The sequence below is a fragment of the Dryobates pubescens genome, chromosome 12, assembly GCF_014839835.1.
Source record: "Dryobates pubescens isolate bDryPub1 chromosome 12, bDryPub1.pri, whole genome shotgun sequence".
In the NCBI taxonomy this organism is placed as follows: domain Eukaryota; kingdom Metazoa; phylum Chordata; class Aves; order Piciformes; family Picidae; genus Dryobates; species Dryobates pubescens.
In genome coordinates this window covers 17,688,198-17,713,299 of record NC_071623.1, presented here as the reverse complement: position 1 = coordinate 17,713,299, position 25,102 = coordinate 17,688,198, and the positions used below count along the sequence as shown (strand labels likewise).

The following is a 25,102-nucleotide window of genomic DNA, read 5'->3' as shown; positions in this document are numbered from 1 at the left end:
TCTTCCCCATGAGGGTGGTGAGACACTGGAACAGGTTGCCCAGGGAGGTGGTGGAAGCCAGCCTGGAGGTTTTGTAATGTCAGGTTGGATGTGGCTCTGAGCAACCTGATTTAGTGTGAGGTGTCCTTGCCCATGGCAGGGGCATTGGAACTGGATGATCCTTGAGGTCCCTTCCAACCCTAACAATTCTATGATTCTATGACTCCTTTACTTGGTTTAGCCTTTTCTGTGTGCCTGCAGCAGAGAGCACACTTAAAGAGGTATTTTGAAAGAAGACCCATGTTTTAGGTATGGTTATCACAGTATCACAGTATCACAGTATCACTAAGGTTGGAAGAGTTATCTTTTATAATTAAATATTGCACAGTGTTTTAGAAGTATTTTGTGAGCAATATCTCATGTTTTATTGACCAATTTATACTCTGTGATTTGGAGAGTGAAAATGTGTGCTCAGCTTCATGAAATGCTTAAGAGTAGTACACCTCACCCAGGGAGATGGTGGAGTCACCCTCCCTGGAGGCGTTCAAAACCCACGTGTCTGTGGCACTTTGGGAAACCGCTTAATAACCATGGTGGTCTTAGGTTGAATGTTGGACTCCATGATCTTAGAGATGTTTTCCAACTGAGACCATTCTGATTCTATAAAACTTGGTTTGTTTTTTGTTTTTGTTTTTGTTTTGTTGGGTTTTTTTTGTTTGGGTTGGGTTTTTTTTTTTGTTTTGGTTCAGTTTGTTACTTTGCTTGTTTGTTTTTTTACTGAGAGGAGAAACTGATGATAGAGAGGAGGGTGGAGGGAAGAGGGAGGAGAAGCAAAAAGCCACATTAATTACTTAGGAGAAGAGATCAACCCCCACCTCACTGAAGCCTCCTTTCAGGTAGTTGTAGAGCTGTATAGAGCAATAAAGATCTCCTCTTAGCCTCCTCTTCTCCAGACTAAACCACCCTAGTTGCCTCAGCCTCTCCTCATATGACATGCATTCCAAAACACCCACCAGCCTTGTTGCTCTTCTCTGTACCCACTCCAGGACCCCAGTGTCTTTCTTACACTGTGGCACCCAGAACTCAACACAGTACTCAAGCTCTGGCCTCACCAGTGCCCAACAGAGGAGCATGAGCACTTCTCTACTCCTGCTGAATGCATTGTTTTTGATACAGACCAGGATGCACCCACCCCTGACCCTGCCTCCTGGATGGGCCTGGGACCTGCACTGCAGAGAGCTGCTCTCCTGGATGGAGCCCTCAGCCCTGGGTCAGAGCTTGTCATGAAGAAGACAGCATCACACAGAACTGTGCTGTTCTGTTTTATTCCACACATCTCAGTATGAGCCAAATGAAAATAAGACTGTTATTTGCCTGATATCCCAGGCATTTAAGGTCCAAAACCACTTTTATGGATGAAGTTGTAAATGGCAAAAGGATTTTATTGTCCTGACTCAGCTTCAGAGTCAGTGTTCACAGTAATAACACAAGTCCATGTGCAGCCAGGACCAGGCTGATGTGTTAATCAGTTGAGCTGGAAAATCACTCTTTGCAGCCTGGCAAAGGAAAGCCAGAGAGCCATGGAAAGTGACAGAGGAACACAGGCCAAGAAGTCCCTGTGTGCTGAAAAGAGGGAATGTGAAGAATGAGGATTGGTAGTGACCACTCACAAAAGAAGAGAAGATGTGTGGTACTGTACAATATCTTCCAATGTATTGGTGACAAATATGCTTTTTGCCTTCCAGAAGTTGCTCCATCACTGTGCTTCTTGGACAGTGACACATGAAAAGTGCTCTCATGCTTGGGAGAATTGGAAAGTGGCAGCTTCTGATGATGCAGCAAGCCCGGTGACCTTCCAAGCACAGCCTATTAACAGTACACAGGCAAGAACTGCTGGGGAACTGGAGCCACAGCAAGAGCAGCCTTGCTCCTACTACAAATGTGCGATAGGCAAAGGAGCCTGAAAGAGCCAGGGCAGCAATGGTGCCCTGGAGATGCCAGAGGAGCAGCAAGAACCAAGCCAAAAGGGCCCAGAGAAGTCCTGGCAAGAGGCTGTGCTTCATGCTAGAGAGGAAGACGCTCTTGGGGAAGCCAAGGACCTTCCCTGTCCTGGGAGTCCAGAAAGCTTCCTCCCCCTGGATGTGGGGCACAAGTGGCCACCTTCATGGAGCGTGAGCCCCTGGCCAGAATGTCCCAATGGAGGCCTGCCAAGGGGCAATGCTCAGTAACACAAGACAATTGTCATAGGACAATTTAAAATGGAAGGCTAAAAGAAATCACCTCAGATTCTTCAGCAAATCCATCCTGACTGTGGTGTTTACCTTTAGACTACAAGCCTTTTCTGCTGGAGTGGATGGAAAAAGCCTGCAGGTAGCTGTTGGGGTTTTTTTAGCCACACTAGAACAAAAATTTAGAGCTGCAGAATGCTACGAAAACAGGATGTCAGCTTTTGTCACAGATGATCACAGGAGGTTTGAGGGTTCTTTGACTTCAGCCGCCTCGTTCTCGCTCTCATTTTCTTACTCCCTCCCTCACACCCTCCTCCCACCTGCCAATATCTGTGGGTGCTCAGTGCAGAGTCAGGGGGAAGGCGGAGGCGATGGCGGTGTCTGAGACACAGCTGTACGCAAAGGTGTGCAACAAGCGCAGGAGCAAAAGCCCCCCTGTGCTCCTCGAGGCTCTCCTCGCCAAAGGATTCCCAGCTCATACCGCGTGAGTAATGTGCTTTTGGTGGCCTTGGCAGCACTCAGAGGTATTTCAGACAGAAGAGGTGCTTCTCATAGGAAGCTTGCTTTTTAGCTGCTTCCTGCACAGAGATCAGATCTATCTCGCTTTGAATTTCTTGTGGAGAGGTCTGCACTGCTCATATTGCAAAACCAGCCTCCCCTGTACGCATTCATGTGAGTGCTATCCATATCTGAAGAAACACAGCCTTTCACATCCCCAGGTGGAGAAACTTCACAATGACTAAAGAAGTTGATGTGCATAATTTGCTCTTGAGATATATCCTCTTTCATTGTGCCAGGGGAGGTTTAGGCTGGAGGTTAGGAGGAAGTTTTACACAGAGAGAGTGATTGCCCACTGGAATGGGCTGCCTGAGGAGGTGGTGGGGTCGCCATCGCTGGGGGTGTTCAGGGCGAGGCTTGACAGGATGCTTGGTTGCATGGTTTAGTTGATTAGGTGGTGTTGGATGATAGGTTGGACATGATGATCTTGAAGGTCTCTTCCAACCTGGTTTATTCTATTCTATTCTATTCTATTCTATTCTATTCTATTCTATTCTATTCTATTCTATTCTATGCTATGCTATGCTATTCTATTCTATGCTATTCTATTCTATTCTATTTATTCAATTCTATTCTATTTTGTCTGCTTATCTTTGTTATGATAATGGAGTTAAATGTGGATGTAACTTCTATGCAAAGTTTTTTCCAGGCCTGGATTTTGTCACTGGAAGATGTTTCAAAAGAGTATATGCTTTCCTTAACAAGATGCCACGTAAGGCTGTCAGTTTTAGGACTTCATTCCCAAAAGCGTGTCCTACCTGGAAAATGTAGTAGCAAAGAGTGAGGCACTGTTCTTGGCAACTCAAATGGATGAGACATTACTTTCAGCTAATCAAGTTAATAAAAATGAAACCTAGGAGTCTCTCCTCCCCAGAACATCACTCTGGTTGGACAGGGAAGTTGTCAGGAGGATTTTAGAATTTCTGAAGGACAGATATAGGTGTTTCAGTTTAAATTGTTATTAATTAAAAAAGCCAAAAAAGCTTTGAGTGTCCAAGAACAGCTCATAAAGAACATATTAAAGAGGGAAGCACGCTCTCTCCCTTGTGACTGAACATTAAGCAAGTGAAAAGCCACCATTCCCAAGTGCTGCACTGCTTTTTTAGGGACAGCTGTGATCTGTGGATCAACTTTGTACAAATGCTATTATGATAGGCACAACTTACAGAGAAACTGTGGATCCCTTGTTCCCAGTTCTGCACAGTTATGCTCATCATTTCTTTACCAATGCTATAAGTTTGATCACCTCAAAGTAATGGCTGATTTTTCAAGTATTTTTTGTCCTACATGTGGTATTCTTCCAAACCCCTTTGAAACACTTTCCTGAGATGGCTTTGTGCTTCCCAGGTCAAAATCCAGAAGCAGTAGGGAAGTGCTATGCAAATAAACATAAAATTACAAGATGCCCCAACCCACTTCATTGCTTACTTTATTGGTTTGTATTGACTTTAAGACCTTCACAATTTTGACTGCATTTTTATAAGACCTTTTAGCTGTCTCTCTAGTTCCTGGATTGAAACATAAATGAAAGTACTGAGAGGTTGTTGTGATGTCCTGACCTGAGAACAATGAGGCTGGCTGGAAATACTACAACATCTTTCATAAAGTACAAGCAGCATGCCAAAAGAGCAGTTCCCCAAAGAACAAAATACCAATGTGTGAGGCTCAAGCCCAGCATCCTATCAACAAAATGGGCCTCTCCTCGTGCTCACACAGACTGAACTGTCAGCAGTTTCTGCTCCAGGGAAGAGCTGGTTTATTCACATTGTGGAGACACTATTTTTAGTACAGACTTTCAATGGATTATTCCTGCTCACTCTTTGAGAGGAACTGTTACAGAGAGAATTTGTTCTATGCATTATCTTTCAATCTTCACTGCTTATCATGGAAGAGTAAGAGGTGGTCACAGCCTAATGCTCTCCTGATGATAAGGGCTCTACAAACCCTACTGGAAAGCATTCTACGGTATATGATGAGACAAAAGGTGGGAACAGGCACACAGAGGAGCACAAGAGAGCAAAGTGATAGTACTCAGCAGCACGACAGCCCATGTTTCTTACCATGTTTACAATTTTGGAGGCCTTAAGATTAAAAATAAAAGCTGAAGTCAAACTCCATTTTTTTACAGGGCTGTTTGCACAGACCTTCTCTCTGGGTGGGAGTAGCATCATGGCACGAAGCAGCAAAACACTCACTTTGAGGTGTACAAGTGGTTGGCAAAATCTGGCATCACTGGCCGAGCAGAGGCAGGCACTGACATTTCAGTAGGATATGACAGGAAGGGCTGCAGGGGGAGAGACAAAACCACAGGTTGCTTGTGTTTGATGTGATGGAGAAGGGGAAGCCAGAAGAGGTGTGTAAAGAAAATGTGCAGTATTCAGCCACAAAGGACACAGGTTAGGTTTAGACCAGCTAGCTCATGGGTTTGCTTTGATTTGGCCATGGTAGTTGGAGAAGAAAGGCAGAAGGTGAAGTATGAGTGGAAAGACTCACATTAGCAATCATCCTTGTTGAGGTCCACTGAAGAATCAGGCATGGTTGCACATACACCTAAGCACACTTAAACATTTTTTATCAAGCCCATGTATAATTTTTGCACTAGAGAGAAGACAGGAGACTAGAAGGAAGTACCAAGGTTGAATCCAAGTCCTCTGCTGCTCAATCCACTCATTGCACTGCTGCATGCTCAAGTGTCACAAGAATGGATGGAGGATAAAACTGTGAGGCTACTAAATGAATCAATGCTCTCAGGATCTAGTGGCCAGGGAGAGTGGCCTCAAGAGAGAGGGAAAAAGATGAGCAGATATCAAATAATGTAGCAGATTTTCCTCCATGCACACTGTCTCTACTTCGTCTTCATGTCTTTTCTGAGAAGCTTGTAGGTGGGTTACAGAGCTGGAAATGGGGTTCATAGGTGTTAGTTAAATGATGTAACCCTTCATCTGTCACCTAGCATTTAGTCACAATGACTCATGTCAAGCACATAGATTTTGAAAGCTCTAGTGAGAAAAGGAAGAATGAATCAAATCTGATCCCAGAGAATCATAGTCGCATGAACAGAGACACGTGGGAATTTGCCCTCATTTTGGACTGAACTGATGGTTTAGATCTGGCTTTCTGCTGTCTTGTGGGAGAGCCTCAATCCAGATTGTCAAACCCCAGTACAAATATGTTTTGCGTTGTTTCTATGTATGGGATTAGGCCTGGCATCTTGAACCCAGAACATTATCCTAGCAAAGCCTGCTCTTCAAATGCATGCGTGGATAGTTCACCCAACCCAAAGAAAATCCATCGAGTCAGTAAGAGTGCTAAGGAAACATTTCCAGAACACAAAGGAGGGCATTCTGTGGGGAGGATGGATTACCAGTTGTCAAGGGATTACAGACTTGCAGTGAAAAAAACTATCTGCAGGGCTTCAAGACATTAGTGATTTCTGGGAATAACCTATCTGTTAAGAGCCCTGTTTGTGCTGGAAGGTAGACATGGTGACCACATCATGCCCATTCTTTATAGGAGTTTTCTTCCTGTTGTTCTGATTCATTTTTACTTTTCTTTTCTTTTCTTTTTTTCTAGGCAAAAAGCCTTGGCTGCTACTGGACAGAAGACAATAGAAGATGCTACAAAATGGTAAGTGCCTATGATTTCTGTTAAGTGCTTTTGCATTAAACACGCTAAAAATCCTTGCTCGTGTACTGATTATGTCAAAAAAAAAGTTGAATATAGGCACCACAAAAAAATTTTTGCACCTGAGTTTTGGGAATTTTTTGTTTTGTTTTTATTTCAGTCCACACAGAGAAAAAAATAATTGTATTTGTACTGATTCTGGGAAGCAAGGTTATTTGCAGAAGGTTGTGGGGGGAGGAGGGGGAAGTGGGGAGGAAAAGACAGTCTTGGGCAGAAGAAGCTGCTTTTACCATAGTGATGTTAGTCAGTTCATGGGAGCTGCTGCTCTGGGCAGACACTTCTTTGTTTCAAACCTCCTGCTTATTTATCACAGAAACACAGAAACATTCAGGTTGGAAAAGACCCTCAGGATCACCAAGTCCAGCCAATAACCCTACTCTACAAGATTCACCCCTAAACCAAATTCCCAAGCACCACATCCAAACAACCTTTTAACACATCTAGGGTTGGCAACTCAATCATCTCCCTGGGCAGCACATTCCAATGTCTGACCACTCTTTCCATGAAAAAGTTTTTCCTAATGTCCAGTCTAAACCTACCCAGTCACAGCTTGAGGCTGTTCCCTCTTGTTCTGTCACCAATTACCTGTGAGAATAGACCAGCACCAGCCTCTCCACAACATCCTTTCAGGTATTTGTAGCAAGCAATGAGGTCTCCCCTCAGCCTCCACTTTTCCAAACTAAACAGCCCCAGCTCCTTCAGTCACTCTTCATAAGATTTATTCTCCAAGCCCTTCACCAGCTTCATTGCTCTCTTCTGAACTTGCTAAAGGAAGCGTCTTAGAGTAAAAATCACTTGTTAGTCTTGATACCTAGAAAGCTTTTAACTCTGTACCAAGACTCCCACACAGTGCTCATACGTTATTTGTATGTTGATAATGGGTTTTTTTTGCTTTAATCCACCTTCAAATTAAATCCAATCTTTCCTTTCACTTTCCTCAGCTTTCTTTTTTCTGTGCCTTTTTTTTTGCTTTACTTGATTTCTTTTTTCTTTCTTCTCCTCTTTTTTTTTTTCTCTTGTTTTGTGAAAAGCCAGAGGAGACCTTTGAGATTGCCATGTTCTTACAAAATAAATTCTGTCAAGGATGCTGCCACGCTCACCAGTCTAACTTCCAATCACTCCCAACCCAGCAGCTGCAAAGCCACACACACAGCATGTGAAGAACAAGGTGAAGGATATCACCGTGTGGCACAGGAGTTTCTGATTTTTGCTTGCACATTTTCTGATTTGTCTGGTTTGCTTTTATCAGGGCTGAATAAAAGGGGTAATTCTTTTTGAGTACTTCTGTAAATCTGCAGTTAGCTTTTATTTTGTCATTCTTCAACCTTTTCTACCCGTTGTTTATTTTCCCTCCTCCAGTACTCTGTTTCCAGCCAAGAAAAAAAACAGAAAAATGACTTGAAAAACCCTAAAATATTTTTTGTCTTTCCCTTTCACTCACTGAAAGATTAGAATAGTATAGTATAGTATAGTATAGTATAGTATAGTATAGTATAGTATAGAATAGAATAGAATTGGATTGAATTGAATTGAATTGAATTGAATTGAATTGAATTGAATTGAATTGAATTGAATTGAATTAACCAGGTTGGAAAAGATCTTTGAGATCATCGAATCCAACCTATCATCCAACACCATCTAATCAACTAAACCATGGCACCAAGCACCCCATTCAGTCTCTTCCTAAATACCTCCAGTGATGGTGACTCCACCACCTCCCTGGGCAGCCCATTCCAATGGCCACTCACTCTTGGGACATAATAAAATGTGAAGTACACACATGCACCAAAAAAAGGCAGAAACCCCCCCCCCAAACATTCCCCATTTGCTAGTACTTCAGACAGAAACTTTGTAAGGAGCCTTTATTTTAGTTTTTCATCTGTAAGAAAGCAGCAACCTTGTATTCCCTTTTTCTGGTTTCTGCTATGGATGCCTTCGACCACAGGAAACAAGAGTTAAGTGGTGCATGCACTTACACTCTATGAAATACTCTTGATTTCAGGTTGCACTCCCACTGCAATGATCCTTCTTTGGATGACCCAATCCCTCAGGAGTATGCTCTTTACCTGTGTCCCACTGGCCCTTTCCATAACCACCTGCAAGAGTTCTGGAAGGAGAGCAAGCACCAGTGTGGGAGAAACAGAGCCCATGAATATTTTCCACACATCACTCTCTGTGATTTCTTCACGGTAAGGTACAGGAGAGATGTGTGCTCTGCCAGGTTTGACTGACATGGAGTTGGTTCTCCCCATAATGTCTTTCTAGTGCTGTGTTTTGCAGTGCTGTAGCTAGGTGTTGGTAACAAACCAGTGCTTTGGCTACCGCTGAGCCAAGCACCAGGGCTGTGTTTTTCCAACACTCCACCCCCTCAACAGTAGGCTGAGGGATGGGCAAGATGTTGGGAGGGGACAAGGCTGGGCCAGCTGACCCAAACTGACCAATGAGCCAAATGAGATCAGCTCAGATATAAAATCTAATTGAGAGAAGGTGGTGTGGGGGACATTCCTTGATGGCATTTGTTCTCTGGAGCAACTGCTACATGTATTGAAGCCCTGCTTCCTGGGAAGTAGATGGATATCTTCTGCTGATGGGAAGTACTGAATAACATCTTTGCTCTTGCTTCCATGCTTGGCCTTATCTTTCACTTTTGCCCCATTACATTGCTTCTATCTTGACCCACAGGCTTCTTGTTATGTTCTCCCTCTCTCCTGTCCATCTAAGAAGGGGAGTGATAGAGTGACTTTGGAGAGCATCTGGCCCCTAGACAGGGCCAAACCACCACAACATGCAAAGCTCAAATATCAAATCAAATATATCATATATCAAATATATGGTGAAATTGGGCCACCTGCCACTGTCTTGTACCAGACCTTCTCCTTGGTGATCAAACTGACATGACCCAGATTCAGATGTGCTTGCTTACTATTTTGAGTGTTCAGCCCAACCCCACTTTAGCTACCCACCTTAGACCTTGGCATACCTAAAAGTTAAGTGCTGTGGCCAGTGGGATGCTTCAAGGTAGCTGCGTAACATGTGTCTAATATCAGCCTACAGCAGCCCTGGGCAGACAAGGCTGTGTATGGACCTGACAGCAGGAGACACTGCTCCCCACATGCAGCTATCAGCAGGCTAGAGACACCATGCCCACTGCTGCACAGATCTAAGATATCAAACCTTCGTGACCAGGGCAGCAATGGCTGCCTTCAGCCAGCTGTGCAGTTGTGACAGCCAGTACATCCTAGAATATAGTCAAGTTTGGTATTATTCCTATGGGAATCTCAGGAGATCTTCTGCCTCCCTGACAGAGTCCCAGCCAGAAGGTCATTGCAATGATGGCATGTCCCAGCCTTTACCCTTTCTAATGAAGCTTGGACGTTGCAAAAAAAAAAAAAGAGAAGCACTATATGCAGGGATAGAGAAGGAGCAAGGGAGCTGGGATGGAGTTTGCCAGTGCAGCTGAGTCACTTTGTCAATAATTTAACAGGCTCCTGCTCTGGTCTCCTGGTAGGCCACTTTCTGATTCTGGAGATGCTACTATCCTCCTGGCTGGCCTACTCTTCCCAGCAGAGCTGCCTCTCCTGAACAGGTGAAGGTGCCAGTATCACCAAAGACCAACAACAGCCTGCAAAATCTCTGGAGCCAACTGGTATCCACTTTTCACATGCAGATAGTGCTGCACATGAACATCAGCTGCAGCTGACATGCTGAAACAGGCATGAGCTGGAGATGTGATGATGTTAATTAACTATACTTTCATGCTAAACCTCGCTGCTAAGTATAGACAGTGAAAATAAAAGTATTTTGTTGCAAAATATTGAATAGCAGAGTACCTCATGGGCATTAATCACAATGATGCAGAACAAAAATCATCAATTAATAACAACTGCTGGGCTGTTGGACGGTGTCAGGTTTAAAGGCCTGCCCCCGGAAGAGAGGACTGAATTGCAACTCTCACCTCACACAACCCAGCCCTGTTTCAGGTAGCATATTTCTAGGGATAAATGCACCCTCCAGTGCTATCCTCTACTCTTCAGCTGTCAGCAAGATCTGACTTGGCTGCCTCACAGGCAAATGTGAGACTCACTGACCTGGCTCCCACCTCCTCCTCCTGACCTGACCCTCTCCTGTATCTTGACTCCCCATGTCTTTTGCAGCTCTCAGACATGTCAGCCCCAGAGGAACCTGCTGCATGGCACTTGCCCCTGGTGCAGCATGTCACCACAGCCCTATCCTTCAGTGCCAACACACCACAAACACCTCTGTCCAGTGTCCCCCTGGTGCACCCCTCTTCCCTCTAGCCTGAGAAAGGCTCAAGAGAGAAAGGTAGTCAAGAAGGAGCTACTTGCTTCTTTTCTGCTATTCCCTTTCAGCGGTACAAAGGCTAAATGGAGCAAATAGCTCTGGTGGAGAAAAAAGCAGCATGGAAGTGGCTGGACAGCACAAATTCCATCTTTGCCTCTTTGCTTCTTAAACTGTTTAATCACCACTTTTTTTTTTCTTTTCTTTTTTCTTTTTAGCATGGTTCTGCACAATCCTTTAATTTGCTGTGATTAGAGCATTAAGGATCATAATGACAAAGATCCCTTGTGAATTTTGCTAGGTATGTTGCTCACATTCTGAGATCTTGAAGTTTTAGGAGTTTATTCAGTTAAGGACTATGAGATAACAATAACTGTAATGGTTTGGAATTTGCCACCACATTTACCAAAGCTCAGCTCTCTGAGTCAGGAAAGCAAATGAAAGCTATATTTACAAGCAATAACTACACTCTACAATGGACTGCAATGAATATGCACAACTATACAGTATTTACTATATTATACAGGCATTTACAATCAACAAACAGCACAGAAACCCCCCAAAACCCCTTTCTGGGATCCCAAAAAGGAGCGGGGGAACTGCTCCACTCTCCCCTAACCTCCCCACCCCTTCTCTGTTTAATTAGAAGGAAAAGAGAAAAGAAGTTAGGAGTACTGTTATCTCAAAGCATTGTTAGTCGTTGGTGTTCTTATCTCAAGGTTGTTAGATAAGATCCTTTCCAGTGAAGCAGCCTCAGCAGCCAGAGAAAAGTGAAAGGAATGAAGTGGGATGTGTGAAAGTGCTAGGAGTACCTGTCACACATCTGCCCACTGAAATGCCTTTAGAATAATCTTTTGTTTTCCTTTTTACACCCAACTGTGAATTGTTTATACTTCTCCACTCTTCTGCTCCAACTCTGCAGCCGACTTTTAAAGGCATAGCCTGAAACTGCCACAATAGCACAAATTCTTACTTAGAACTGAAGAGTGAAATTATGGTCCCTGCCTCATTGCAGACAGGTTACTGCACACCTGTCAGATGTCTTTCGGCTTTTTTCTACCTAGGTGTTTCAGTTTGAGCTGGGTGCCTTTAAAAAGGAACCATAAAGCAGACCTGCAGAAGGTACAAAGTGTCCAGGAGGTATACATGCAATCTTTGTATTTCCTCCCATGAATCCTGCATCTCTATATATATGACTGCAAAGTCAGTTTCTTTCTCTTTCTTCCTTTCCTCCTTGCTGGACACAGTGAGATACCTTATCTGGTGTGGAAGGAGGATGGTTCCAGTCTCATCTGTGGCCTTCAAGGTCTGACTAATTTTCACTGTGCAACCTTGGCCTGTTTAGGTCTGATACCAGGGACCAATATGAGGCAGTTTTAGAGCTGGCCAGACTGAGTCCAGCCTAGCAGTGGGGAGGAAGAAAGAGCCCTGGGGTATATGTGAAACCCCTGGTGGGGAGAAAAGGAATACTGGGGGTTTTGTCTGATTTGGTGGAGGTTTTTTGTGAAGTTCTTTGGCTTGATGAGCTTCTATGTTATACCCAGATCATGCATTCCTTTGTATTTAATATGCTTTGCTTTGCTCACCAATATTCATTTAACATCGTAGTATTGTAGCTTGTGAATAGATTTTCCATTTAAATTTTCCAGTCTTCTAATCCTGTGTGTGAAGCAGTTTTTCCTTTTCCCCCTGGGGCATTAGAGCAATCTGTCCTGCCCCAAACCACAACAGTAGGCTAGATACTCCTGCTGGCAGAAGGCTCTGCCTCCTGTTATAGCACCAGGATATTGTGCTGATCAAACTGCCCAATATTACTGGCTTTAATACCTGGAATTACAGATAAATTTGTAGGGTGTGTTGTCTTTCTCAGAAAGTCTAATGCCCCCATTGTTTTCTAGTGAGACTGTATTAACACAGGTGGTTACTGAACTGGTGAGTAAAGCCTGCTCCTCCTCTGTTTTCTTTCAGTGTGAAGACCAGAAAGTGGAAATACTGTATGACACCTTAAAGCGAGTCAGTGACAACTTTTCACAACGCTTCCCACCATCTCTTTCTCTATCCTTACATTCATCCACCAGCTACCTCGGCTTCTTTGTTGGTGACAGCCATGCCAATATCCTCAAAGAATTTGCTGTGACATTCTCATCAGAGGCTTCGGCCCTGGCAGGTAGGACCAACATCAGAGAGAAAAATGGGTGGGTAGTAGCACAAATGCTTAGGCTTGGTACTGAAAATGTCTCCTGTGTCTTCTGAGGAGCTTAGGTGATGTTTTACTGGCAGCAAGCACTTTTTCCTCCTACATAATTGAAAACAGTAAGGGCAGGGGAACATGTTTTAGACTTTGAAGACACAGAGCTTTTGTCTGGAAGCTGAAATGGTTTGCTGTGTAGTTTGACAGGTCATCAGTTGGAATATCTAAGATGAAATATTGTGCCCTCTTCCCAGACCTCCATCCTCATAGTGCTGTAGCCTAGCCTGATAGTTTGACTGCACCTCTCAGAAATAAATCCCAATCTCCACTTCAGTGACATCTAAGGGAAACTGGATCACCAGAGGAGACTGAAGGAACACAGCCCCAGCATAGATTTGTCTGGGAGAAAAGTGTTCAATACATCTCAGACTAGGAGAGGGACTCAAACCCTGTTCATTTTTCTTTCCCAGTTGAAGCCAGGAAGCAAACACTATCCAGATCTGTGAATTATTTTGGCATGATTAAACCATGACATTCTTCAAAACCACTCTTCAGCAAAACTGTGACCTACTTTACTACAATTTACTACTGTGATATTTCCTGATTCATGCAAAGCATGTAGGATAAAGCAAGAAAAGGAACTTTAAATGACCTTCACTTCTATGATGTGTTGTGATTGTTTCACTCACAGATTGCCATGTGAAGCCCTGCCTAAAGCAGCTCCACCTTACTTTAGCTCATAAGTTTTATCCTCATCATCAGAAAACTTTGGAACAATTGGCCAAATGCATTAACCCAGGGGAGACCTGCCAGTGGGTAGCTGCTCTCTACTCACGGGACATGCGTTTTGTGCATTACCAGGTACCGTTATCAGATGTATTTAATTTCCTGTGCCTGTGGTCAGGCTCTTTGGTACAATCATCCCTTTCCCTTTCCCTTTCCCTTTCCCTTTCCCTTTCCCTTTCCCTTTCCCTTTCCCTTTCCCTTTCCCTTCCCCTTCCCCTTCCCCTTCCCCTTCCCCTCTCCCTTCCCCCTTCTCCCTCTCCCTTCCCCTTCTCCTTCCCCTTTCCCTTCACCTTCCCTCTTCCCCTCCCCCTTCCCCCTTCTCCTTCCCCGTTCCCTTCCCCTTCCCTCTTCCCCTTCCCTTTCCCCTTCCCCTTGCCTTTGCCCTTGCCCTTCCCCTTTCTTTTCTTTCTTCTTTTTTATGGATGAAATCAATGCATGCACAGTACAGTGTTTCAAAAAGCATGGTTGTTTCTAGTACCTCTTTGCATTGAGAAACCGTACTCCTGAATCAGAAGAACGCCACCTTTACGGAAGGTTGCTTGACCTGCATGTCAGCAAGTTCTAATCCCAAACTCCAGCAGAAAAAAAACTAATCTTACCATGGCATGAGAAAATAAGATGATGCTCGAATATTTGCTAGGATTTCTCAGATCACAGCTTTTCAGGAAAATTCCATTCAGTAAAATTAGTTTTCTTGGCTGTTCCAGCGAGTTCCTGCTCACACCAGTGAGCAGGACACAGTTCTCGCTGACAATTTTCCTCTTGAAAGACTCTTAGTTAAGATCACTCAACATTTTTCCAGTTCTTACTTCCAAATTTATATTATGCTATGATCAACATTTTTCAGTCAGATCAGTGTATTGCTTTGCCATGGCCGGATTCAGGAGAGCTGCAAGTAGTCACAAAAATAGCTGCTAACACCCTCGTTATGTTTGCTTTCAAATAAGCCTGTGCTAGTGGCAGGAGAAAGGTATTTTTATGAAAACCAAATGTCTGTTTTTAACACATGCTGCAAATGTGGCAATGTCTTATTTTTCTCTGCCAAAGTGCCACTAAAGAACACACTGCAGCGTGGAAAACAGTATCAGTCACTGTGTCCAGCAGAGGCTTGAGCAAGCACCCCCTGAACTGCTGTGGCACGTGCAACGGTGGGCTCTGGGCAGCAGCCTAACCCTGCTGCCTGTTCCCCCAGACGCTGAGGGCCCTCTTCCAGTACAAGCCCCAGAACATTGATGAACTCTTGATCAATACTGGGGACTTCATCTACGTTGACCCATCGCAGCAGAGTGATGTGTGCGAAGGCTGGGTGATTGGGACCTCGCATCGGACTGGCTGCAGGGGGTTTCTTCCAGAAAACTACACTGAGAGGGCCAGTGAGTCAGACACATGGGTGAAGCACAGGTGAGCTGAGGCTTCATGAGTGTTGCTTTATTTCAGCTCCTTTTTCTGCTGGGGAGCCATGGCAGCATTTGTTTTTGCCAGGCAGGAGTTGGAGGTGATGCAGGCAGGGGAGAGGAGGGCCGTGGGGGTTTGGGTGGGATCCTGAGACTTCTGAAAGAAGGGTAGGACACATGCCCACAAACACCCAGAGTTCATTAGTTCAGCTGCTCGAGGGATGACCTCTGTTCACTCCTGAACAACCTGAACATCCTAATGAATTTTAAAAGACCTCATACTGCCAAGCAGGCTGAGTCTCCAGCCTGGCTCACTGCTTCCTTCTTTCTGAGTACCTGAGTTTGAAACATTAACTTGAAATGAAACCACATAAAGGTTACTCCACAACCTTGAGCCCACCCTTGTCTTGTTGATTTACCCTGTATAAGCAGGCATCTGTGTGGCTTCCTGCACTTTACCCTGAAGCTGACAGAACACCTCATGCTACTTGTAGATTAAAGCTGATTTTTTCTTAGCAGGGAGTTGTAGCACACTTCTTCCTGAGTCTCCAGAGACAGAGAGGAGGCAAGCAGGCAGTATTTCCTGCTCAAAGGTCACACATTAGCAAGGTTACACCAGACACGTGCTATCAGTTCCTAATATTTTAACCTCATCTTACTGGGCATATTCTAAATCAAGAACAAAGCAATGAAGTGGATAGCAAATGTGCAAAAAATACTGAATGGAAGATGAATCCTGCCTTACACCTGCCTGTATACAATGTAATGACTTAAAACTCCCTTCTGTTCCTGGGTGCACCCACATGTTTGTGTGTGCATTGCTTCTGCTTTTTCTACAGGGAATGTGTTCTCGCCGCAGCTCCAAGATTCTTAACCCAAACCAAAAATGAACCTAACGAAAAACTGAATGGAGAAGTTCCTAGTTCTAGTATGTCAAGAAGCCTAACCAACATACTTCCTCTGCAGGTACCTGTTTCTTTTCCATTTCTTATCTTTGCTATGTGCTTGTACTATTAATAAAAAGCATTTAATAAATTTAATAGTACCTTCCTTTTTCTTCCTCACACTTTCGTGTTATGCTGTAATGCACACACACTCACATGCTCATACCATATGGTATATTTTGTAACATATAAGATGTATACCAGAACAAGAGGACACAGTCTCAAGCTGTGCTAACATCAGAGGAATTTGAGGGCACCTTGAGGACACTTCCATCCTTGGGCCCCCCAGGAAGTTGTACATATGACTGCAAAACAGAATCCTCAGAATGAGTCACATGTCCTTCCATTGTCTCTTGATTGCTCTTGGCCTCTCTTATCTAGCTCAGATCTGTGCCACAGCCACTTACTGGCCTGAGGAAAATATTTTAGAGATGTACAAGTCTACAGTCAGAGTTTCCTCAGGCTCTGGGCTCTTCCCAAGCAGAAGACTAAGACCACAAAACCTTAGTTTTAGACTCTGATATTGTGGTGGTGGATGTGTGTTTCATGAGAAAAATGCAATACTCTTTAGCAGAATAAATTAATATTAATCTCATACCACTTCTTAACAATTCCCATCTCTGCTGCTGAAGGTACCCATTGCTAACCCCAGTGCCACAGCAACAATGCTGCCATGAGCTAGCACTGAAAAAATTTTAAAGCCTTTGGCCTGTTCCTCTGTATCTTCTCATCTGTATTTACTATGCATTGTATGCCATCTCAAAACTGCTTAGAACTTATCTATAATTCCATACAGTACGAGCAAAGAGGAGATCTGTGTTCACTGTTGACTTGGCTACAGTTACAAAAACATGTAAGCAGTGTTTTCACTAAGAAAAGAAGGACAAGCTTGGTGTCAGTCCTGGTGTAGAAAAGAGCATTACCACTTGAATCTTAAATAGTTTCCCACTTTTGTTTACATCAGCTATGTTATAGCTATTAAAACTTCCCACACTGGAATTAAAAGATCTGTTATCAGTACTACCTTTCACTAATATAAACATAGAGTTAAAACCTAATCTATAGCACATTAAGGTCATGGATCTCTTTCATTTCCCTTCAGTGGAAGGCCAGTTAGGCTTATATTGTCACAAATAAAGGCTTTATTATGGCAGCTTATTTCTCTCCCTCTCTGTGTTTGTTACAAACCTCCCAGAACAAGCCTGTTCCTTCATCAAGCAGCATCCAGGAATCCAGACTTTTCATGCAGGTTATCTGTAATATTGTAATGAAACCCCCTTTTTACACAGCTGCCTCAGAATTCCACCCTGCAAAGAGGTGTGCTGGTGATGCGCCATGGGGAAAGAGTTGATCAGGTCTTTGGCAAATCTTGGCTTCAACAGTGTTTAACTGCAGATGGTGAGTAAGATAATGGGAGCATATTAACAAATCAGAACCAAAGGCAATCAAACCCATTAATGTGTAAGAGATTCAGTCTCCAACATGTAAATGCAAACATCACTTGCCCTTGTTGCAGGAGAACAGGCCTTGACCTGTTTCATTTACCGTTGGAGATATCACTCTGGGCTGAGTTTTTAGAACCAGACATCTAACTATTCAGAAGAAATGAAGTCATTATAATGAAATGTCATCCATGTGTTTAGCTGCTGCCTGCCTTGTGCTGTGACAAAATGTCCCACCTTGTTTCAGGAAAATATTACAGAGCAGATCTGAACTTCCCTTCTACCCTGCCAAAGCGGAAAGACAGCATAAACCATTTTGAATGTGATCCTCCTTTATCTTGCTGTGGTGTTTTCCAGTCAAGGCTTATAGGTAAGCTGGATAATATCTTGCTGCAAACATAAGGATTTGAGAAACAGGCTTTCATCATCTGCAAAACCTCATATTGGCTTTGCAGTAGAAAAAAACTCTTTCCTAGCAGCACTCGTTGTGGTAACACTTCCTTCATGAGCAACCACTGCAAGATCTTGCTAAATAGTAAAAAAGAGGGCAGGACTGGTTGCTCATCTTTGAGTCTCATTCTGACAGTCTTTGAAGAAACAAAAAAAAAGTGAAAAGAAAGGAGCTGCAACACTGCCTGTGCCCCACTGCTTGTCTGCAAGGGGCTAATGTCTTACACAGTTGTTACTAAATGGGCAGTGAGGAATGAAGAGGCTGGCCAAAAGAAGTAGCTTCATGGTCAGCAGAGTGTGGCCGCCTCATCATAGGTACCTGATGACTGGATGGCATAGGTTAGCCTGACTCATTTCACTCACCAGGTAAAGTGGTTTCTGCTCCCTGAGCAAGTGTGCCTGACTGGGGCAATGAAAGTCTGGTGCAAATATTTGTCTGAGATGATTCAGGTCTGTGGAGACAGCCAAATGCCTCATTGCTGTCTGCAAATTTGGAATCTTCTGTAATTCTCCTTCCAACACTCAGTGTAAACTTGCTGCTGCCACTTTCTAGTGCACAGAACTTTCTAGAGCACTTGATCAGCCAACTGCGAAAAAAAAATAACAGAAAGAGGTTGTGATGTATCTGCTCCTTGTCACAGAAACTGAAAACCTTCAAGCTGTTCTTTGCAGAAAGTATTTTGCAGTATTTTCTCATCTATTGCAATTTGAGTGAGAGCAACTCATTTTGCTATTCCCATCCAGGGGAAGCTCTGCTGGACCAGGGGGTGGCAGTCAGCTGCATCTACTCATCACCTGCACTGCGCTGCATACAGACAGCTCAACATGTACTGCAGGGTAAGACAGAAAAAAACGGTCAGGTGTTCCTGTTGTGGTGAAAATATCTTCATCAAACTTCTGTGAAGTCTCTGAGATGAATAACTAAGAAGATGTATGACTTTGTGGTTACTTATTGCTATATTTAGGCAGGGAAGACAAGGTGGTTTTGTTGAGCTGATAACACAGGCAATAATTAATCTGCACCAAGGACCACTGAGCAAAACACTACATAAAATTGGTTAAAACATTTCCTGTCTAAAGTCCATTCAGATTGCAATATTACTGAGGTCTTTTCTTCTGTTCTCTCCTGTACCTTGCAGATCATCACAATAGAGCTGCAGAAATAATAATAACAATGATAATAGTGATGGTGATGATGACGATGTAAGAACTCATAGTGCCTTAACATTAGTCAGACAAGAATATAATCTTGGCTGCATTGAATCAACTTGATGCTCTTTTGTTTGACAATGAGTAATTCTTCATTAGTGAAAACATCATAGAGAGCAAGGTAGAATGTATGGCATAAGTGCATCACAATGAGTGTGCTTTCCTTAATAAATATTTCTTGGTTTTGCAGGGCTAAAATTAGATCAAAAAGTCAAAATTAGGGTGGAACCAGGTTTGTTTGAGTGGACCAAGTGGGAAGCAAGCAGAGCAATTCCTAACTTCATGACCGTGACAGAACTGGCAGAGGCCTCTTACAAAATAGACACAAGCTACAGGTAATTGCTACATGTCAAGCTGTTAAAGCTGTTGGGTTTTGGTTTTCCCTGCAGTGCATCTTCATCTTTTCATTTGCCATAAACCATTATGAACACTGCAAAAAGTGGGCTGTTCTGATCAAACTCAAGTCTGCATGATCTGTTACCAAAATACTGTATGTTGTCATCTGTCTTGTGCCAAGAGTCACCTTCGTTTGCTGCTCTGACACAGAGTCACACATGCCCACCTGGGAACACAGCCCACAGGTGCACCTGTGCATGCACTAACATCCAATAATTGTATATGGGACCAGCCTTACTTTGGTGTCACTTTCAGATCTGCTGGCTCAGGCCCTGTCACGCACAAGCATAGCTGTATTACATGCATTAGAGTCAGAAACCAGGAGTTTTGCTTTTACATTTGGTTTATGTGGAACCCACCTTAGAAATGTGAATCACAGAACCACAGAATGTTAAAGGTTGGAAGAGACCTCTAGAGATCATTGGGTCCATCCCCCCTGCCAAAGCAGGATCACCTAGGGCAGGTTTTTAGGAATGCATCCAGGCAGGTTTTGAAAATCTCCAGAGACTCTACAACCCCTCTGGTCAAGAATAATCCATTGGGTAAATAACATGGTGGTTTTCAGCAATCAGGAATTGTAACTTTAGCAAAGGTTAGCAAGTCCATTCCTGAGGGTCTGCAGGGCAGCAGTAAGAGGACTGCCCCACAACAGAGGGTGCACCCAGGCTGAAAGGTGGCAAGATGTACAGCTCCACACCTGAAATGTTGCTGTTTCCTGTCACTGAAGTAACAGGTACAATTGGAATGGAAAGTGAGGGGTCCCTGTGCACCTTAGAGCAGAGCCACACAGGATAGAGAAAGGGATGAGCTCAACATGAGCCAGCTGTCCTTCTGGTTTAGGGGGCAGGTAGGATAACAATGTTTCAGTGCAATTGATGTTTATACCAAATTAGGTGAGGAAGGATGTCGTGTTGTTTTGTATTGCTCAAAGATCAGTAGTGTGTTCAGTAAGGACTTTTTTGGGGCACTCACAGCTTGGGGGGCAAGGTGGGGTGGGTGGAGTGATGTCTTTTCTGAGTTTGCAAACCGCAACAGGGCAGGAAACTATAAGCCTCCAATTCAACCTGGCTCCTTGTCTTGCTCACAAGCTGGCACTGCGCAGCCAGACCCAGGAAATTAGCTAATAAGTGTGTTTCTGGGATTTCCCACATACAGAGGAAAGAGAGAAAGGAAACTTGTGAAACTTTTCTCATCTTGGTGCATTTCTTACAGCCAAGTGAGTACCTTCATTTGAAATTGTATGAAGGAATAAAATCCTTCATTTTCTTGGATCATAGTTGTTGTTTTTCTGGTGTGTTTTACCACCAACAGAGTGTTTTCCCACTACAAAATCTCTTGCCTCAAAATAAACTGTAAATAAGTAGTTCAGAGGGGGAGCTCTGAAGCAATGCTAACTACAGGGTTCAGACCTCTCACAGCCCTCTCAAGCCCAGAGAAAAGTAGGATGGCTGAACTATAGACTTGCACATATGATGACAATTTCTTCTGTCACCTTCAGAGTTCAAAATCCTCAGGTCCCACAGGCTGGTTTTGCCATATTCACCCATTGCAAATGATAACCTTCAAGTAAGTTAAGTCTCTGATTGTTGTATGACACCAGTGGACATGACCCAAACTCTCCCCTTTCCAGTGTCACTAACAGGCAGTGTGAATGCTGTCAAAACTTTTGCTGCTCATTCATTGTGTGCTGTGACTCACTGCAGGCAGCTGCACACTAAGAGCCGAGTGCCTAGGCTGTGGTGGTTAGTTAGCAGCCTTCTTCATGGTGGAAAGAAGGGAGCTCCCAAGACCACTAGTGATCTTCCATCCTAGATAGCCTATGTCAAACGCTTCCTTGCCTCTTCACAGCAGCCTTTTGTAAACTGTTATCATGTCCTTCTTCAGCTTTCCCTCTGAGCTGAATTATTCCCATTCCCCTTATAGGCTGTGCTTTCTGGGCCTCTGTCCACTGCTCCTCTCTGGATTTTCACTTGTTAGTCCTCATGTCACTTGCCCTGTAGCACTCATAGCTGGACACAGCATTCCCACAAGATCTTAGCCTGGACTGAGCACTCCTTTTGCTATTTAGCCTGGAAACCACCTGAGCTAGTGCTGGGAATGCTCAGTTCTGCTGCAGGGTAGCTGGTGAACAGCATGATTAACATTAAAGGGGCTGAGGTGCCAACAGGACAGCCCATAATAAAAAAAAAAACAAAAGGCCACTCTGCCAAATTTAGCAGACTAGTTTTGAGTAGTGCAATCTAAACTTTTTTAACCTATCCGGGATCAATATTAGCTCTGATTAACAATCCACTATGAACCTTTCACGTGGTTTTGCCACCTGTTTTCTGCTTCTGCCCTTGTGCTGACATAACGTACTGAGGTCTTGCCTGTGTGAGTACACAGTGATACCATACTTTAATACAATATATTAACCTAGCCTCACTCCTGCCTATTCACTGAACGAGGAGATAATCAGAGGAGAGGAAGAAAGTGTTTGTAGAACAAAAATGTACACCCTCTATTGTATCACAACACACTGCAAACTATTTGTCAGCTGTAGCAGTGAATGGTTCCCATTCCTAGAGAAGACAGATTAAAAAGATGACATGAAAAATAGATAGTGAGTTTGGAGAAATTTTACCCTGTTGCCAAGAAGCCCTGATTCAAGCACCAGATACATAGGTAATTATCAAAGACAGGAGCCTGCTGACTGTGTTCCTGATGCCTATTTTGCCTGTCCCCCAGCTCTGGGAAGGTTGCCAGGGCCACCCATCATTGAGAAATTCGGATTCCTAGCCACTTACCTTTGGCACTACCAGCCACCACACACCAGGATCCCGCAGGCTCCTCCCAACTGGGATGAGTCTGTGCAGGGTGCATGGCATCCATCAGTTTAAGCTGTAGTGTCACTGTGGGGCTGCCCTGACTCATAGCACCTTGAAGGTCTAGCTCTTAATTTTTTTTAAGAAATATTTATTCAATGCCTGAAAAGTCCTGGTATATAAAAGAAAGAAGAAAGCCTGGTCTCAGCAGAAGTACTAAGATGTTTAGGACTAATTGTGATTAATGTCCCTGGAAACACTGTTGTTCTTTTTTAACTCTGTGAGTTTAAAAGTGTTTGCTATCCATTTGTCTGGATGATGTGAGCATGCCTCATTTGTTGATGATTTTGAATTGCTTTATTAAAGAGACTAACACTGAGGCACCAAATCTTGAAGGTATTCACATCATCAGTGTCTCACCTTGGTTTGAACTTAGCCAGGGCTGCTGAAGTTGCACGGCTCTGGAAGTCTGCAGTACATAGCTGGGCAGTGTCATTGTCAACAGAATTGCTCATTGTCAACAGAACTGTCTTAGACTTAGGCAGTAAGTCAACCAAGTCATTAGACAAACCTACATCCTTTTAAACAAGTGCCTTTTCTCTTATTCAGTCATCCAGTCGTGCTAACTGTGTCCTAGTATTCATTTAGATTAACATTTGTGATTTGTGATTTTATTTTCAGGGGTAATTTTTCTCTCTCTTCTCTGATGCCATCAGAAAGTTATGAAGAATATGTAAGCAGAAGCTCTGCAGTTATAAAACAAATCATCACTGCCTGCTCCAGCAAAGGTAAAGGTTTCACATCGTTGCTTATTCTGTAGCAGGAACTGACACAGATTTACCAACAGGAACACATCTAACATGAGTTGTTGGTATTGCACAGGGCATAAGATAGACTCATTCATAGAATAATAAAAGAGCCTCCTCCTACCCTTCTGCTGATGGGTAAACTGGCAATGCTGCATCTCTCTTACTATTTCTCTTTGCTCAGGTGTCATCCTCATTGTGGGACATGGCTCTTCCTTGGCATCCCTCACCCGACCTCTGATAGGACTTCCTGCCAGAGACAGCCATGACTTTGCCCAGGTGGTAAGAAAGGTAAGAAGATACATTTTTTCAGTAGGAAGCTTTCTTTTTGTTACAGTATACTTTTAATAAGGAACCTGCTTATGTGGTGACACACGCATGTAACTGCAGGCTAGTACCAGTGACATTAGCTTTCTCCTTACAAAGGCAATCTTGTGTAGTTTTATCAAAGCATGGAAAGGCAGGGGAAGGATTTTCTCCTGGTGAGCAGCATGTGCCTAGTAGCAAAGTCTTTGGAGAAGATTTTCATTCAACTCCCCTAGAAAGTCAATGACAAGTAGCACCTACAGACAAGAAGCACATTGGAAACCTCTCGACCTGGACTGGTCTCCTTCCTTTAAAAACAGGGCTAGGAGCCTTCCCCCTCCTCCTTATAGTATTGTGAGTGTAACCTGCAGCTACACTCAGTGAGTCACTCTTTAAGAAGCTGGATGTTTTCTGGGTCACTGTAAATTCACAACTAGAGTGCCTAGCTACAGAATGAAGAAGAGTTTTCTTGCTAGCTTTGCTTGAGACTTTGTCACCAAGGAGGGTGGTTTACTTTATTTGTGTATTATCACTGGTGGCAGAATTTTTCAGCCTAGTTTTCCTTACCATCTGCTTTGGTATAGCTTAGGTATGACTATATAGAGAATTCAGTCTTCAGAAATATTCTTACTATTACTGTCAAGGCAAGAAGAGTGAACATATTTTGATCATCAAATCCAAGTATGTGGGGTGATGACACAAGTTCAGCTTACATCCTACAGGCCACTGGTCTGGTTTTAGTTCATTTCAGAAGTGGCAAAATGTCCTGATCTCTCCCCTCAGAACAGTCTCAATTTCTGCTTTGTTCTGTAGTAAAGCCCACTCTTTCATGTCAAAGAAATGACCCTGCTAGTAACTCTGCTGGTAACTTCTTTCCTAGATCCCTTCACTGGGCATGTGTTTCTGTGAAGAGATGAAAGAGGAAAAACAATGGCAGATGGTCAACCCACCAGTGAAGACATTAACTCATGGAGCAAATGCAGCCTTCAACTGGAGAAATGGTATCATGGAAGATTAAGAAAGCCAGATCTGCCTTTGCAGTCATCCAACGTGAGCCAAAGGCAGGTTATAGCTCAGCACAGTCCAGTGATTCAGCCAGAAGGCTTGCAGAGGGTGGAAGTCACCCACTCTTGAGTTGTCAAAGCACAGAAAAATACTTTGAAGTTGGGTGCCTGAATTTTGGTTTCAGCTGCTGACAAGAAGGAACCTAGGAACTGGTGTGCAAGTGCAGGATACCACTGCAGCTCTGAGAAGACTGTGGCTTGGTTACATCTCTACATCTCGCCCCATCATGCACTTGTTGTCAGCTGAGAGAAGCAGGTGTGGTGAGGGATGATTTGCACTAAGCCTCAAAGGCAGAGCGAGACTTCTCTGTGGTCTTCCAGGAGGGCTGTGAGAGGTCTATCTGAGAAAGGGATGTACGATACAAGAAAACCGACACACAGGGGAAGAGCAATTTCTGCCTTGCACTCAGCCATGTTAACAGCAACCAGCAGGAATGTCCCACCACTCCACCTCTCCCTCAGGCTGGGCTTTCACCCTCTGTTGGTGAAAAGCAGCCTCTTGAGTGTCTTGTCCCTTTGCCAAGAAACCTGTCCAACTATGAAAGAAGAGAAAAATGGGGAC

General features: G+C 43.7%; 1 protein-coding gene across 1 annotated transcript; it reads left to right on the top strand.

The window, feature by feature from the left end:
• Positions 1 to 2,578: 2,578 nt before the first annotated feature.
• Positions 2,579 to 24,494, top strand: UBASH3A (ubiquitin associated and SH3 domain containing A). The gene is made up of 14 exons (XM_054165938.1): positions 2,579 to 2,691; positions 6,339 to 6,392; positions 8,452 to 8,638; positions 12,717 to 12,915; positions 13,631 to 13,800; positions 14,918 to 15,126; positions 15,959 to 16,085; positions 17,353 to 17,461; positions 17,753 to 17,875; positions 18,700 to 18,792; positions 19,355 to 19,499; positions 23,046 to 23,152; positions 23,355 to 23,461; positions 24,357 to 24,494. The coding sequence occupies exons 1-14, from the start codon at positions 2,579 to 2,581 to the stop codon at positions 24,492 to 24,494; spliced, it is 1,881 nt and encodes a 626-aa protein (XP_054021913.1).
• The last annotated feature ends 608 nt before the right edge of the window (positions 24,495 to 25,102 follow it).

Bases quoted from the DNA above. Each gene is read 5' to 3' on its own strand.
- UBASH3A (XM_054165938.1), top strand. From the start codon at position 2,579: ATGGCGGTGTCTGAGACACAGCTGTACGCAAAGGTGTGCAACAAGCGC. The intron at 2,692-6,338 runs GTGAGTAATGTG...CTTTTTTTCTAG, and splicing joins GGATTCCCAGCTCATACCGC to GCAAAAAGCCTTGGCTGCTA. The intron at 6,393-8,451 runs GTAAGTGCCTAT...TCTTGATTTCAG, and splicing joins ATAGAAGATGCTACAAAATG to GTTGCACTCCCACTGCAATG.